General features: G+C 51.5%; 1 protein-coding gene across 1 annotated transcript; it reads right to left on the bottom strand.

The window, feature by feature from the left end:
* Positions 1-3,683: 3,683 nt before the first annotated feature.
* Positions 3,684-4,658, bottom strand: LOC115600217 (olfactory receptor 14A16-like). Its single transcript, XM_030468504.1, has one exon. The coding sequence runs from the start codon at positions 4,644-4,646 to the stop codon at positions 3,684-3,686; it is 963 nt and encodes a 320-aa protein (XP_030324364.1). The 5' UTR covers positions 4,647-4,658.
* Between the last annotated feature and the right edge of the window lie 12,047 nt (positions 4,659-16,705).

Raw genomic sequence — 16,705 nt, 5'->3', positions numbered from 1 at the left:
GGTGGTGAGGAGCAATGTTCCTACCATGAAGCGTTGGATCTCAAAGGTTTTTCCTCACTGTTCAGGCCTCCTTCAGGGACACTCTGCACCAATACCAGTTGAATACACAACTCCTAAACTGAAAACCAGTAAAACAGAACTTTTTAATAGTTTTTATTATATGCTCTTTGTTATCTTCCTCCGCACTGGAACCTCTCCAATTAGCTGTGCAAGTCTTGAATACTAAAAACAGCACAGGGTGACTCATGGCTGCTCAGTACTGTAATGGGCCCTATGGTGCCAGAGGGACTGAGTCCATGAGTACTGACAGGAGACCAAAAGAAAAAAAAAAGGTTTCAAAAGTTAAAGCCAAAACAAAAACCCAAAAGTATTTTGAAGTATTTATTGGCCCCTTTGGGTCCCATTACTGACAAAGCCTTCCCAGAAAATGGTAAGAGAAGGTCACTGGAGACCATGATTACAGGGAGACAAAGGTTCTGTAAAGGTGGCTCTGAAGCCACACGTATTTCTTTATTTGTTTGTTTATGTATTTATTTATTTATTTATTTATTTTATGGATCAGTCAGGCCAAATTCTGAACACCAGGAAAAGGGAACGCAGAGCCTATCCTTCACTTTTGGGTTAGGAAGTTTCCTGGGGGCAGTGGGATGTGAAGATGAGAAATAAAAACTGTAGGAAAAATGCACACCTCCCAACTACCCCAAGAAGGGTCAAGGAGCAAAACAAGTGCAGAGCCTCAACATCAACTTCTGCCTGGTGGTGGTGAGACAGTGACCATTTCTAAAGTCACCTTTCCAGACACAGACTGTCCAGACAAAGGCCATTCCCATTCCTCTCCAATTGTCCCCTTCTCCTACTCTTGGTTCATTCAAATGCCCCTCCCCTGGGTGCTGCTTTGAGCAGCAGGTTGTTCAAAGCTCGCCTGTCTTTCAGCAGCCTGACTGTCTGTTTAGCCACCTCTGTCATGAGGATCACAGCTCTCTTTTCCCATCTGTCTCTCTAAACCATTTCTCATCAGATTCTTCTTCACTTTCTCTGTTGGACTTTTCTTGGCTGGCACAAAGGAAAACTCCTGCTGTGCCCGTGTGCAGTCAGTTCTCTAAGGAGAGCAGGTGGGAGGTGGTGCAGTGGGGCTGTAACCACCAGCTGCAGAGAGGAGAGGAGAAGTCTGATGCAAGGAGCAGGGATGGAAGTCCCAGGAGGGACATGAAAGGAATGGTGGGGCTGGGGAGGAGAGAAGTAAAGTTGCCCACACAACGTCAGCCCTCAGGGTACTTCTATCAGAAGGAAAGAGTTTTCATTAATCACAGTAGGAAATGTTCCTCCTTAACTACAGTGGGAAAACCTCTCCAATTAGCTGCACAAGTCTTGAACATGTGCAGAATATCCCATGGAGAGCCATGGCCCTTTAGTGCTCTCTGTATTCCAATGAGCCCCAGGGTGTGTTTGGTGCTGAGTCCATGATCCTCAGGTGCTGAGAGATGAATGAACAAACTGCTCCAGAAGTCAGAATGGAACATGAAAGTACCTTGAAGCATTGATTGGCTCCACTGGAGACCATTGCTGCCAGGGCATCCCCATGGCCTTGTTAGAGCAGAGTCAAATGCTCTGTAAAGGTGGCTCTAAAGCCATGAATTTTATTTTTTAATATTTTTATGAAGCACTGAGGTCACTCTCTGAACCCCACGTAATGAGAAGGCAGAGCCCATCCCTCACTTGTGGGTTTGGATTTTTCTTGGGGACAGTGGGGTGAGAATATCAATAATGTCAGAAAATGTACAACACCTCCCAGCTACACCCAAGATGGGATGAAGAGCTAACCAAGTTCAAAACCTCAAGAAAGAGTTTTCCTGGTGGTAGTGATACAGTGACCATTTCTAAAGTCACCTTTCCAGACACAGACTGTCCAGGCAAAGAGACAGGATGGAGAGGTGGGCCCATGCAAACTTCATGAGGTTCAGCAAGGACAAGCACAAGGTCCTGCACCTGGGTTGGGGCAATCCCCAGCACAAATACAGGTTGGGCAGAGCACGGATTGAGAGCAGTCCTGAGGAGAAGGAGGACTTTGGGGGTGCTGGTTGATGAGAAGCTCAGCACCAGCTGGCAAGGTGTGCTGGCAGCCCAGGAAGCCAAGCATGGCCTGAGCTACACAAAAAGCAGTGTGGCCAGCAGGTCAGGGGAGGAGATTCTGCTCCTCTGCTCCACTCTGGTGAGACCACAATGCAGTGCTGGGTCCAGTTCTGGAGCCCCAAGCACAAAGAGGACCTGGAGCTGTTAGAACAAGTCCAGAGGAGGCCACAAAGATGATCAGAAGGCTGATCATCAGTGGAATCATAGGACCACCTAATCAGGTCTAATAAAGGATGGCTTTGGAGTATGGGAAGGTTGCTCAGGCCTTTATTAATTTTGTTCTTGAAAAGCTGCAGGAATGGATATGACAGAAGCTCTCTGGTAGATGTGCTTAAATGTCTTGATGAGGAGCAAGCTTCTGAGTTTTACTTCTGTTTTTTCAGATGATGCCCATTGGTTCTCACCCTCCCATCATGCACACCCAGGAAGGACCTGGCTCCATTTCTTGCTGATACCAAATGTGTTATCACAGAATCATAGAATATGCTGAGTTGGAAGGGACCCATCAGGATGATCAAGTCCAACTCCTGTCCTTTGTAGGGTACCCCCAGGATCACACCGTGAGCCTGAGATCATTCAAACACTTCCTGGACTCAGTCAGGATTGGTGCTGTGACCACTTCTCTGGGAAAGTGGTCATTGCTTTCAAGCAATGAAGTTGTTCCATCACTCAACTGCCCTTTGTGGAAAAACCTTTCCCTGATATCTAACCTAAACATCCCATAATTCAGCTTTCTATCATTTCCCCAGGTCCTGTCATTGGTCACAGGAGTGAAGAAATCAGAACCAGCCCATTCTCTTCCTCTCATGAGGATCCACAGACTGCAATGCTGTCTCCCCTCAGCCTTCTTTTCTCCCAAATGAACAATCCAAGTGACCTCAGCTGCTCCTCATAAGTCATCCCTTCCAGACCCTTCACCATCCTTGTTGCTCTCCTTTGGACACTCCCGAACACCTTGATGCCTTTTCTATACTGGAGTGCCCAAGTTGTGACTTAATAGGATTTGATGTCAAGGATTGTTCTGTTACTATGTGGAAGGGATGTCGAGGGGTTAAAACTAAAGTGACTAAAACAGAGGTCTGAGGCAGTGATTTGTAGAACACAGTAGAAATGGAGCCAGGACAGGGTTGGAGGGTTTTGTTCAGGGATCAGAGGAGAGAATGAGGAAGGACTTCCCGTTGGGTCACAAGGGTCAGAGTGAACCCCCTTGCTTCCTAAATTTCTTCCCAGGGAACTCCAAGTGTGTCTGGATCTAAACCCAACACCAGAGAAGTCTCAGAAAAAGGACATTAGGTAAAGAATTCACTGCTGGAATCTTTATCGATTGCAATGCCCAGAGAACATAGAAATTATTTAAAATAACCTTTCCAGCAGCCTTTTTTTTAACACCAGAAAGAAAACCACAGAACTGGAAATGGTATGAACAATGAAAGATTTTTTTATGCACATCATTATCTATTGTAAAAGAGAGCCAAAAGCCTCCATCGTCAGAAGTCACAGACGGCACGTTGAATCTGTTATGAGAGACATTAGTAATGATATGAGATACATTATCAATTATATGCATGAAAAATTGAGCATTTTCTTATTTGAGAAAAAAATTGAGTCATTAGTCTCCACGCAGCACCCTTGAGCTCCTGGTTCCTCAGGCTGTAGATGAGGGGATTCACTGCTGGAGGAACCACTGAGTACAGAATTGACACCACCAGGTCCAAGGATGGGGAAGAGATGGAGGGGGGTTTCAGGTGGGCAAACATGCCAGTGCTGACAAAGAGGGAGACCACAGCCAGGTGAGGGAGGCACGTGGAAAAGGCTTTGTGCCTTCCCTGCTCAGAGGGGATCCTCAGCACAGACCTGAAGATCTCCACATATGAAACCACTATGAATACAAAACAGCCAAAAGCTAAGCAGGCACTGACCACAATAAGCCCAAGTTCCCTGAGGTAGGAGTGTGAGCAGGAGAGCTTGAGGATCTGGGGGATTTCACAGAAGAACTGGTCCAGGGCATTGCCCTGGCAGAGGGGCAAGGAAAATGTATTGGCTGTGTGCAGCAGAGCAGTGAGAAACCCAGAGCCCCAGGCAGCTGCTGCCATGTGGACACAAGCTCTGCTGCCCAGGAGGCTCCCGTAGTGCAGGGGTTTGCAGATGGCCACGTAGCGGTCGTAAGACATGCTGGTCAGTAGAGAGAATTCTGCTTGAATGAAGAATAAAAAGAAGAAGAGCTGTGCAGCACATCCCATGTAGGAGATGTCTGTGTTGTCCCAGAGGGAATTGGCCATAGCTTTGGGCAGAGTGGTGGAGATGGATCCCAGGTCGAGGAGGGAGAGGTTGAGGAGGAAGAAGTACATGGGGGTGTGGAGGTGGTGGTCACAGGCGATGGTGGTGATGATGAGGCCGTTGCCCAGGAGGGCAGCCAGGTAGATGCCCAGGAAGAGCCAGAAGTGCAAGAGCTGCAGCTCCTGCCTGTCTGCAAATGCCAGGAGGAGGAACTGCCTGATGGAGCTGCTGTTGGACATGTGCTGCCTCTGGGAATGGTGCACTGTCAGAGAAAGAAAAGGCATAAGCAAGTCAGGTCTGATTTTTCTGAGCAATTCTTTTAGAAATTCATAGAAATCCCCAAACCACCTCACTTCATACAGGAAGGATTTTTGCTGGTCCCATTCATGAGCTGTACTTGGTGCTGGCTGATGGTGTCAGTCAGAGCAGCGTCTGAACTCTGGGCTCTGCAGGAGTCAGTCCTGCCCTACAGGAATTAATAAAAAAGGAAATGTTGATCTGACATTGAATCCAATGTTAAAATCCGAGAGATTTTCAGCATTGTCAGCCCAATGCACCACCAGCCTGCAGAGCAGAGCAGAGCAGATTCAGCATGGTTTGGTCTGGTCGAGTTTCTCAAAAACACATGAGGAATATTATAATGCTGAAGCCCCTGGTATTTCTTCTCTGCAACTAAAAGTGTTTGGGTGCTGAGAGGCAAATGAGACTGTCCCTTAGTGCAGAGTGAGGACAGCTGCTCTGTCCATCAGTCCTGCTCTCAGCTGCACAAAGAGGCAAAGACCCTAAAGATGGGGTATCCTGATGGGAGGGTGAGCTGACCCCCGCCCCATATCCTGTAGTCCCTACAGCCCCAAATCTGAGTAAGTTTGGATGCTTTTCCTCCATGGACACAGCAGCAGGACAGGACCTGCAGCATCAGTGTCTGAGCTGCACCCAAATCCTCACCACGCAGCCCAGCAAAAAGAAGGGAAGCAGCAGGGACAGGAGGGGAACCTGGCAAAGTTCTGCTGGCAAGAGAGCCAGGACAGGGAGACACAGGAAGAGACTCCAGCTTTCCTCCTGTCTTGGGGGGGGGGGAAGGGGGCTGCTGGAAGGATGCTCAGAATTCAGTGCCCATGATCTGAAGGGCTGGGGGACTGTGCTGTGTGACAGAGAGCAGGGTTTAGCTCTAGGGAGAGCAGCAGCTCTGCAGGGGATGGCTGGGAGGTGCAGGAATCCCCCCTGCCATCCTCTTCCAGGCAGCAGCTCCCTCTCCATCCCTGCCCATCTCTGCTGCCTGCAGCTCTTTCTCTGTCCCCAGCTCTCCTCCCTGTCACTGCTCACAGCCCCCATCCCACCCCCTGAGTGCTCAGCTCTGCCCTGCAGACCCCTCCTGGCAGCAGCAGGACCTGTCCAGGGGCATCTCTGGCTGTTCAGGGGCTCATAAGGAGTTCAGACAAGACATAAAAGAAGTGGGGTCTGTGTGCCTTCTGCAGAGTGAAGAAAGAGCTTTCCATGTCCTGGAGAGACAAGTGGAAGCCGATCCTGAGGAGAGCCCAGCCAGGAGCAGGAAAGCCCTGCCCTGAAGGGACTCCTGAAAAGTCCCCTCAGAAATCTTCTGGGCATCAGCTGGAGCTGTGAGCAGCCCTGAGCAATTCATCCCTCTCTCAGCAGCACCAGGAGCCTGCCCTGTGCTCCCTGTCTCCTGCCAGCCACAGCTTCTGCCAGCACCAGGGAGCTCCCCGGGCAGGCTGAGAGCTGCCCCTGGCAGGCAAGCAGGCAGCAGAGTCCCTGCCCCAGCACACAGCCCCTGGTCTGCAGGACCCTGCTCTGAAGGACAGCCCTGGGCACCCCTGCCTGCACACACCCCCTCACTCCTCTTCACAATTCCCCTTCCACCTCCAGCCCCTTCCCCCCTTACAGCTCCCAGCAGCTCTAGCTCTACAGCTTTAGGAGATGCCTCCAGGAACTGCACCAGCTTCACTGCCCTGCACCAGACACTCACCATGGCAGAAGCTGGGAAGCTTCTCCTCCACTCAGCTGGCACTCATCCCCTCCATCTTCACCCCCTTGAAGCTCTCTCTGCCTTGCTCATCTCCCCCAGATACCCTGGCAGTGCCCTCAGCCCTGCTGCGCTCTGCAGAGGAGCTGCTCCTGCCCAGAGCTCTCTCTCTGCAGCACTGCCCACTTGCCAGCAGCTCCCTCCATCCCAGGAGCCCAGCTCACAGCTGTCAGGAGCCCTCTGGGGGGTTGATGCTGAGCCCATGATAATTGCTCAAGAGGCAAGGAGAGGAAGATGCAGAAGCTTCTTTCTCCACAAGAAAGTCCAAGGCAAAGTCCAAGTCGAAAGTTTCCAGAGTTTCTTGCTGTGTGCTTGGGTGCCCCTGAGGGACAGCCCGGAGAAAGCAGTGTCCCCTGCAGGGTGTGGGGGGAGCAGGAAGCAGGAGGCAGTGATGGCAGGTGGGGAAAAGGAAGGTGCAGGTGGCTCTGGTGCTGAGGAAGCCTGGCTGTGTGTCAGGACTGCCAAGGGCCCAGCCCTGAGCCCATTCCCCAAAGGTGCCAGCCCTGAGCCACAGCCCCTGGCAAGAGAGGGAGATCCTGTCCCTCCCTCAGCCCTCAGGGCTCTCCTGGCAGCACTGGCATGTGGAGATGGGCAATGCCAAGGGCAGGACTATGGCACGGCACCTCCCAGCCTCCTGCACATGGACAAGGAGGCCCTGAGCCCCAGTGCTGCTGGAAGCTCCACTTGTCTCCCCATGGCCATCAGGGACAGAGACAAGAGCCATCAGCAAAGGCATGGAGAGCTTGGCTCTGCCAAGTGTGCCTCCAGCTTTTCCACAGCTTTTCCCTCTCTCCTCTCCAGCACAGTCTGTCCTGGGCTGTCCCATCCCCTGTGCCTCTTGCCCTGCAGGCTCTGCTCCTTCACCCGCCTGCCCCACCTTGCTGTCCCCTTCCTCTCCTGACATCTCTGTGTCCTCCCTGCCTCTGCCTTGGCACACAGAGCCTTGGGCTGATCCAGGCTCCTTCTGGGGGATGTGGTGTTCCCCAGCATGGCCCTTGCAGTGACATTTCTTTCTTCTGCTCTCCACTCCAGGTATCCCCAGGTGCCATTTGGGCCATTCTTTCTTGCTCAAGCTGTTCCCCACTCTGAAGAAAAGCTCCACCATGCCCAAACCCACCCTTTAGGAAGTCCTAAGATACTAGTCTACTGTCACCAGTCTCCATAGCACTGAGCCTTGGCCCATCAACCTCTGCAGACTGGCCATGTGCCTGGGGCCTCCAAACCATATCTGGGGTGACCTCTGGGCTCTCTTCATGGTAACTGAGGTGGTCAAAGTTCATATCGTCATAGAAACATAGAATCACAAACTTATTTGTGTTTCAGGGGACCTCTAAAGTCCTTCTAATCCAATCCCCCTTCAATTATCAGGGCCAGCCACTACTAGATAAGGTCTACCAGAAAAGTAGACCTCCTCAGACCTCCTCAAGCCTCATCTTGAATATCTCCAGGGATAAGGCTACAATTACCTTCTTGGGCATCCTCTTCTCTTTTATCCACTGCCCTCTATGTAAAGAACGTTTTCCTAACATCCGATCCAAGTCTTGAAAATGTCTCATATGAAGAATAACTGTGACATTTTGAGCTGTTTAATTTTCAGAAAACAAGACTAAGGAGGGGATGTTGTGAATGTCTGTAAATATCTCAAAGGTGAGTGTAAAAATGAAGGGGCCAATCTCTTTTTTTTGGAACAATGGCTTAAGCTAGAACATAGAAAGTTCCACCTCAACGTGGGGAGAAACTTCTTGTCTGTGAGGCTGTGGGAATACTGGAACAGGCTGCCCAGAGGGCCTGTGGAGTCTCCTTCTCTGGAGACTTTCAACACATCCCTGGGTGTGTTCCTGTGTGGCCTGCCCTGGCTGATCCTGCTTTGGCACAGGAGTTGGACTGGATGATCTCTAGAGGTCCCTTCCAACCCCTAACATTCCATGATTCTATGATTCTATGACCTCAGTCCTTGGGACAGTGTTGGGTTCCATCCTGCTTGAGGCAGGTGAAGGACAAAGAAGGGATTGCTGAAGCAGAGTGGGCAGGGGAAAAAAAGGCCTGGGGTGCACCTGGCCTTGAGCAAACCCTTTGCCATGCTCTACCATTGTCCTGTTGTAGCCAGACTGGTGATGTCTGGATTGAAGAGGTGGGTGATGTGGTGGGTGGGAAGTTCACAAGATCATGAGGGTCACAGTGCCATCAGGGATCCAAAGTCCTCCTGGAAGAATGTGATGGTGCCTCAGTGTCCAGCACTTCTTCCAACACTGTTTCCTGTCTTTATTCATGGGCAAGATCACTTCCCTACTCCTGCTGGCCATGCTATTCTTGATACAAGCCAGGATGTTTGTGGCCTTCTTGACCACCTGGGCACACAGCTGGCTGATACTCATCTGTCTGTCTTCCAGCTGTGACTGAGGCTGATGCTGTGGATGGGATTTAGAAGTGAGTTCCATGGGGACAGGGGCAAGGTTGGCTTCAGTTGGGTGAGAGGTGTCCCTACCCATGCATGGATGGGTTTGGAACCAGATGATCTTTAACCCTTCCAACCCAATCCATTCCATGATTCCATTGTTCTGTGACACAGTCCCAACCAGTTCCAGGCCTGGGAGTCTCCACAGCCACCACCAGGGCTTTGTGATGCAGGGTCTGGTGCCTGCACACCATTGTCATGGGGGTCTCTGTGGTGACCCTGGGGCTTTATAAGGGGTGTGGAGACTGAAAGTTCCCATTACCAGGTGAGCACCTCTCTCAGGAGTCAGCTGCTGCCCTGGGTGCCCATGGAATGTCTGTGGCACAAAATGCACAAGATGTCCATGGAGAAGGAGGTCCCAGCCCTCCACAAGACACCAAGGTCAGTGAATGAAGGGTCAGAACAGAAGTTCCCCTGCAGGCTGTGGAGAGAGGGCAGATGTCCCCTGCAGCCCATGGAAGAGCACGGAGGGGCAGATGTAGATCGGCAGCCCTGGAGTACCCTGCACCAGGGTGATGTCACCTATTATATAAAACATGTAAAATTTTAGAAAAAAATCACATTCAAGCAACTGGAGTATGGCTGGGGAAAAGGGGCAGGAAGGTGAGATGGCTTTTGTCTCTCTGTGTCTAGATTTCTAGTGAGTTCCATGGGGACAGGGACAGGTTTGGCTTCAGTCTGGTGGGAGGTGTCCCTGTGGCACGGGAAAATCCCTCAAGGCATGGGGGAAGGTCAGGGGCACCTTGGAAAAAGCCCTAGAGGAGCAGGAGACATGGACGAAGGCAAGGGACTGTTTGCTAATCGTCCCGAAAATCGGGGTCGGTGCAGCCACGCAGACTGCACCCCCAACCGATGACGGTCCCCAGGCGGACCGGCAGGAGGGGAACGCCCCACCCCAGCCTGCAAACCCTATCCCACCCGCGGAAGAGACAAAACAAACAGAATCCGTTTGGAGCGGTCTAATTGAGGAAGCTAGGGAAGCGGCCGAAAAATCAAAAGCCGATGACGCGTGGCACAGACCGCCTCCATACTCGCCCAAAGATGGCGCCGATCCCCAAGGGGGAGGGCGGGGCGAAAATGCCTCTGCCGGAGACGAGGGGGGGGCGCCAGAACTGATGGGTGCGCGCGGATGGGAAGGCGGGGAGAGCGAAAAGGAGAAAGGGGGCGGTCCGAACCCACCAAGCCCCAGCCCGTTCCGCCCCGCCGCCGGTGCTGTGCCATGCCATGGCTGTACTGCCATGCCCCTGACCAATTCTATTGCGCCTCTTGGGGCTGTGAGACCATAGCCTCTGATTGGGCACCAGGAGCAGGGCCAGACAAATACTTGAGGGTACAATGGGGTCTCAGCAACTGCGCTAGACGCATACCTCGTCCACACCGGGGTCACAATCTTGCGGTGTGGTTTAAACTCAGAAACAAGGGGTGGTGCAGATATCTTATGTTGAATGTCACCGAAGAAAATGACCTGGGGTGGACAGTCGGTAAGACATGGGGTTTCAGGTACCGGGAGACTGGAGGTGATAGGGGAGGTCTATTCTTTATCAAAAAGCGGGAAATTAAGAGCAATACAGCGGTTGGCCCTAATATTGTAATTAAAAGTGATGATCAGCGGAGGAGAAGCAGCTTGCCAACCTCCGCCTCCATAGCAACCAGTCCCCTGTCACTTGAGGAGACAGTTCTCCCAAAACGACCGGTTGGAGACGCCCAACATGTGGTTGGTAAACCGTTTTTTGGCGTGTTGGACGCTGCCTTCCAGTCACTGAACCAATCTGACCCCAATCTGACGGATTCCTGTTGGTTGTGCTATGATGTGAATCCTCCCTTTCATGAGGGTATCGCAATCAATGCCTCCTTCACGTATTCGTCTGACAGTGACCCTGCCCAATGTAAATGGGACACACCACGAAAGGGAATCACCCTGAGCCAAGTCAGTGGCAGGGGGGTATGCTTCGGCAACACTGATTTAGCAAGCCGGGGCTACTCCGCCTGTGCAAAAGTCGTTGCGATAGATAAGACCCGTGCGTGGGCAATCCCATTTGCACCAGGGATGTGGATTTGCCACCAACTGGGAATAACGCCATGCGTGTCCCTTAAACGCTTCGATTTTGCTAATGACTTTTGTGTTCAGATTCTGATTGCCCCCAGGGTCCTGTACCACCCAGAAGAAGATCTGTACCATCTGTGGGAACAGACGGGCTACAGCCTGCAAAAACGAGAGGTGCTGACAGCCATTACCTTGGCAACTCTGCTTGGCCCGGGAATTGCCGGTACAGCCACGGGAGTGGCCTCCCTGGCAAGTCAGCAGCGAGGCCTGACCCAGCTGCAAGTTGCCATTGATGAAGACCTGGAGAAGATTGAGAAATCCATGTCCTTTCTGGAGCAGTCTGTCTCTTCGCTTTCTGAGGTCGTGTTGCAAAACAGACGGGGATTAGATCTCCTGTTTCTCCATCAAGGAGGCCTCTGTGCCGCCTTGAAAGAGGAATGTTGCTTTTATGCCGATCACACCGGAGTCGTTAGAGACTCCATGGCAAAATTGAGAGAGAGACTGGCTCAACGGAAAAAGGATAGGGAAACCCAACAGGGATGGTTTGAGTCATGGTTTAACCAATCTCCATGGTTAACAACCCTGATATCAACCTTGATAGGTCCAATTGCGATATTCGTCCTGACATTAATCTTCGGACCCTGTATCCTGAACAGATTAGTGTCGTTCGTCAAAAGCCGACTTGAGAGAGTTAATATTCTCTTTTTAGAACGTAGGCAGCTACTCTAAGCAAACATTCCTACAGTGTCGTTTAGATAGCTTTAAACTACCTCTGATTTTTTTTTTATGTTTTACTAACTGATTCTAACATGGTGCTTTAACTTTGTAACTTAGGGATAAGGGATAATTTTGCACAAGTTTTTATAGATAGTGTGAATTTCACTGAATGATTAGGAATGATAGATTCTTAACTAACATTATTAATGTATCTTTGGGCATAGGAAGGGGGGAAATGTGAAGTCAGAGGCCCCTCTTCCTGTAGCCAATAGAATATAAGCTGTGATACAAATCTCTTTGTTAGTAGAATGCGGAGAGATTCGAAATTCCATTTCCTCTGGCATGCCTCCTCTATCTGCCTGCATGTCTAGTGTCCACATTTTCCGGAACAGATGTCTGTTCAGTAGCTATAATAGTACACATAGCGCCGCTACTCCAGTTCGTCCCTTTCTGGCTTCACAGTGGATTGCTGCAATATGGTTTTCAGCTTTGCCTGCATATATCATAACTCCAGTTCGTCCCTTTCTGGCTTCACAGTATATCATTACTCCAGTTCGTCCCTTTCTGGCTTCACAGTGGGCAATCTTAATACCTGCAGGAAGGGAAGACAGCCAGAGGGTTCTCACCTTCGCTTAACAGCTTCGAGTAGCTGTAGGAAGAGAGGACAACCAGTTGGCAGGCATCCTGCCCACACCTGAACCTCCAAACAGGGGCAAAATAGCCTTCACTGGGGGAGGCAGCAATGCCTTCGTGTGATTTTGATTGTCCGTGATACCTCTACAAACACACTTGTTTGGTGTGCCTTATGTTTTACACAAACCTAATAATCACTACATTTTTATATTTTTAATGTTTTAAGCCGTCTGTACTTCTGCCCATTTAGTTAAGCATGGGGAGAGGGGGAAATGTGGGAGTTAGGGTCTGGCGACCGGAAGATCTCGCGCTGTACGGAAAGATTAGACCCCCGGACAGCCAATAAATTTATGGACCCCTGACGCAAGCAGGCGGAAGTGACGTTGCAAACCTAGGCTATAAAACAAGGTGCTTCCAAAGAATAAACGCCATTTGCCATCCATCATATTGATGTCTGTGAGCTGATGGTCCAAGCAACCTGAGGTTGGTTGCTGAGTTGTTCTTGAACCAGGTCGCCTCGCCTTCTCCGAAGGCAACAGGTTGTATTCAAAAGGAAGGAGCCAATCTCTTTTCAGTGGAAAAAAGGGTTTAAGCTACAACATAGCAATCTCTCCTTCAGCATGAGGAGAAACTCCTTGACTGTGAGGTTGTGGGAGCACTGGAACAGGCTGCCCAGAGAGGTTATGGAGTCTCCTTTTCTGTAGACTTTCAACACATACCTGGGTGTGTTCCTGTGTGGCCTGCCCTGAGTGTTCCTGCTTTGGCAGAGGGGTTGCACTGGATGATCTCTAGAGGTCCCTTCCAACCCCTAACATTCTAGGATCCTATGATTCTATGACCTCAGTCCCTGGGACAGTGATGGGGTCCAGCCTGCTCCAGGCAGGTGAAGCACAAAGGATTGCTGAAGCAGAGTGGGCAGGGGACAGAAAGGCATGGGGTGCACCTGGCCTTTAGCAAGCCCTTTGCCATGCTCTTCCATTGTCCTGTTGTAGCCAGATTGGTGATGTCTGGATTGAAGAGGTGGGTGATGTGGTGGGTGGGAAGTTCACGAGATGATGAGGGACACAGTGTCATCAGGGATCCAAAGTCCTCATGAAAGGATGTGATGGTGCCTCAGTGTCCAGAACTTGTTAAAAAACTTTCCTGTCTTTATCCATGGGCACGATCACTTCCCTACTCCTGCTGGCCATGCTATTCCTGCTACAAGCCAGGATGTTGGTGGCCTTCTTGACCACCTGGGCACACACCTGGCTGATACTCAGCTGTCTGTCCACCAGCTCTGACTGAGGCTAATGCTGTGGATGGGATTTAGAAGTGAGTTCCATGGGGACAGGGGCAGGGTTGGCTTCAGATGGGTGAGAGGTGTCCCTACCCATGCATGGGTTTGGAACCAGATGATCTTTAACCCTTCCAACCCAATCCATTCCATGATTCCATTGTTCTGTGACACAGTTCCAGCCAGTTCCAGGCCTGGGAGTCTCCACAGCCAGCACCAGGGCTTTGTGATGCAGGGTCTGGACACCATTGCTATGGGGGTCTCTGCAGTGACCCTGGGGCTTTATAAGGGGTGTGGCAACTGAGAGTTCCCATTACCAGGTGAGCACCTCCCTCAGGAGTCAGCAGCTGCCCTGGGTGACCATGGAATGTCTGTGGCACAAAATGCCCAAAATGTCCATGGAGAAGGGGGTGGAAGCCTGCTGCCAGCCCTCCACAAGACACCAAGGTCAGTGAATGAAGGGCCAGACCAGAAGTTCCCCTGAAGGCTGTGGAGAGAGGGCAGCTGTCCCCTGCAGCCCATGGAGGAGCACGGAGGGCCAGATGTGGATCTGCAGCCCTGGAGTACCCTGCACCAGGTTGATGTCACCTATTATATAAAACACGTAAAATTTTAGAAAAAAAATTACATTTGAACAACTTGAGTATTGCTGAGGAAAAGGGGCAGGAAGGTGAGATGGCTTTTGTCTCTCTGTGTCTAGATTTCTAGTGAGTTCCATGGGGACAGGGACAGGTTTGGCTTCAGTTGGGTGGGAGGTGTCCCTACCCATTCATGCAGGCAGTTGGAACAAGATGATCTTTAACTCTTTCAACCCAACCCCTTCTATGGCTCTGTGATTCTGTGACATGGTCCCAGGCAGTTCCAGCCATTAGCTCCTGACAGCACCACCAGGGCTTTGTGATGGGGTAGGTGCAGTTTCTCAGCTTTTCCCTTTACAGCTGAGACCCAGTCAATGCTTCAAGGTACTTTCAGGTTCCATTCTGACTTCTGGAGCAGTTTGTTCATTCATCTCTCAGCACCTGAGGATCATGGACTCAGCACCAAACACACCCTGGGGCTCATTGAAATACAGAGAGCACTAAAGGGCCATGGCTCTCCATGGGATATTCTGCACATATTCCAGACTTGTGCAGCTAATTGGAGAGGTTTAAACACTGTAGTTAAGAAGGAACATTTCATAATATGATTAAGGAAAATGGTCTGTGGTAGCTTTTTTTTCACAGATCATGTAATGATTTTCATTTTAGAGAAAAGGTGACAGAAGTTCCCTGAGGTCTGACACTGTGTTGGCAACTGTACTTCTCACTCCCCCCAGTCCCACAGTTCCTTTCATGTCCCTCCGGGGACTTCATCCCTGGTCCTTGCATCAGACTTCTCCTCTCCTCTCTGCAGCTGGAGGTTAAAGCTCCCCTGCACTACCTCCCACCTGCTCTCCTTAGAGAACTGACTGCACACGGGCACAGCAGGAGTTTTCCTTTGTGCCAGCCAAGAAAACTCAAACAGAGAAAGTGAAGAAGAATCATGGGAAAGGGTTTAGAGAGACAGATGGGAAAAGAGAGATGTGATCCTCATGACAGAGGTGGCTAAAGAGACAATAAGGCTGCTGAAGGACAGGGGAGCTTTGAACAACCTGCTGCTCAAAGCAGCATCCAGGGGAGAGGCATCTGAATGAACAAAGAGTATTCTCCTTGCCTGAGACTTGAGCAGCCATCTTTTTAGATGCATTTGCACAGGCTGCCAATGGAGGAGTCTCCATCCCTGGAGGTGTCCAACAAAGGGACAGCTTCGGTGCTTGGGGAGATGATGTGGTGGTTCCGGGGGTGTAGGACTGACACTTGGTCTCAGTGATCTTGAAGGTCTTTTCTAGCCATGATGGTTCCCTGATTCCGTGATTCTTCAGGTCTGTTCCAACACCTGCCTGGGCACACCTGAACTGACAAGGGGACAGAGTCACGCTGCACGGCATCTGAAGGACACTGCAGGACAACTGCAGAGACATCAGGTTGCAGGGCCTGCTCCTCCTCAGGGAGATCATGGCTGCTCCCAAGACAGAGGACAAAGCCATCAACATCACTCTGGTGCTGGGGCCAAAGCTCCCACCCCTCTTTGCTGATGTAAGGCTGCTGTGGGACCTGACCCCGCAGAGGGGCATGGGACAAGGACAGCTGCCCTCGAGCCCAGCCCCACGGGCAGCACTTGGGCAGGGCTGCTGTCCTCCACATGCTCCTGGGCTCTGCTGGGAGGGCTTCTGGGCTCTGGAGCCCAGCACAGCCTCTCCTTGGCAGGATGAGGCCTCCGCTGCCCCCAGCCCCACCACCCCGCAGCATCTCCCCACTCAGAACCACGGGAACAGTGGGTAGGGAGAGGCTGTTGCTGCAGTGCCCCTGTCTTCCTTCCTTCCTTCCTCCCAGGAGCCCAGCCAGGTGCAGGAGCTCTCCATCAGCCTCTTTGGAGAGAAGATGAGGGCTGTGGTGTGCAGACAGAAGAGATAGGTAGAGAAGTTAATCCGGAGGGCCCTGGTCTCTCTCTTGCTCAGAATGCATGACAGCACTGAGAGTGTGGCCGAGGTACAGACTTCAGAGCTGTCCCCCTGCTTTGCCCTTCCCTCTGCCCCAGCCCTGGCAGCAGCTCAGCAGCTCTTGCCCATCTCTCTGCTGCTGGCTGGCAGAGCATGACACATGAGCTGGTGGCAGTCCCGGGTCCCTGCCTTGGGCACTGAATCCCCATCCTTCAGGCTCTGTCCCCAGCTGCCTCTTCCCAGAAGGAGGTGGGGACACTTTGCAGCCTTGCCCAAAGGAGGAGGGTGAAAGGTCTCCTTCTCCCAGCTGTGGTGCCAGCTCCCACCCTGTGCTGCTTTGCAGGCCTCTGGAAAAGCCCTCCGAACCCCTGCAAAGTTCCTGGGCTGGAGGAAGTTCCTGAGAGAGGTCGAGAACATGGAAATGTGGAGGATTGGAGAGACCCTGGTGAGGACAAGCCCCAGGTGCCAGGGCCTGGGCTGGACCAGGGCTGCCCCATGTGCCCAGGGTGTGGGTGTGCAGCTCTTTGTGGCTGGCCCTGCTCCAGAGCGGAACACACAGCCTGGAGCTCAGTACCCCTTTCCCTTCCCCTTCCCGTTGTTCCCTTGCCTTTTCC

Source organism: Calypte anna, unplaced genomic scaffold, assembly GCF_003957555.1.
Source record: "Calypte anna isolate BGI_N300 unplaced genomic scaffold, bCalAnn1_v1.p scaffold_147_arrow_ctg1, whole genome shotgun sequence".
In the NCBI taxonomy this organism is placed as follows: Eukaryota; Metazoa; Chordata; class Aves; order Apodiformes; family Trochilidae; genus Calypte; species Calypte anna.
Note: the sequence above shows the minus strand (reverse complement) of the source record. Positions and strands in the feature narration are given on the sequence as shown.

Bases quoted from the DNA above. Each gene is read 5' to 3' on its own strand.
- LOC115600217 (XM_030468504.1), bottom strand. From the start codon at position 4,646: ATGTCCAACAGCAGCTCCATCAGGCAGTTCCTCCTCCTGGCATTTGCA.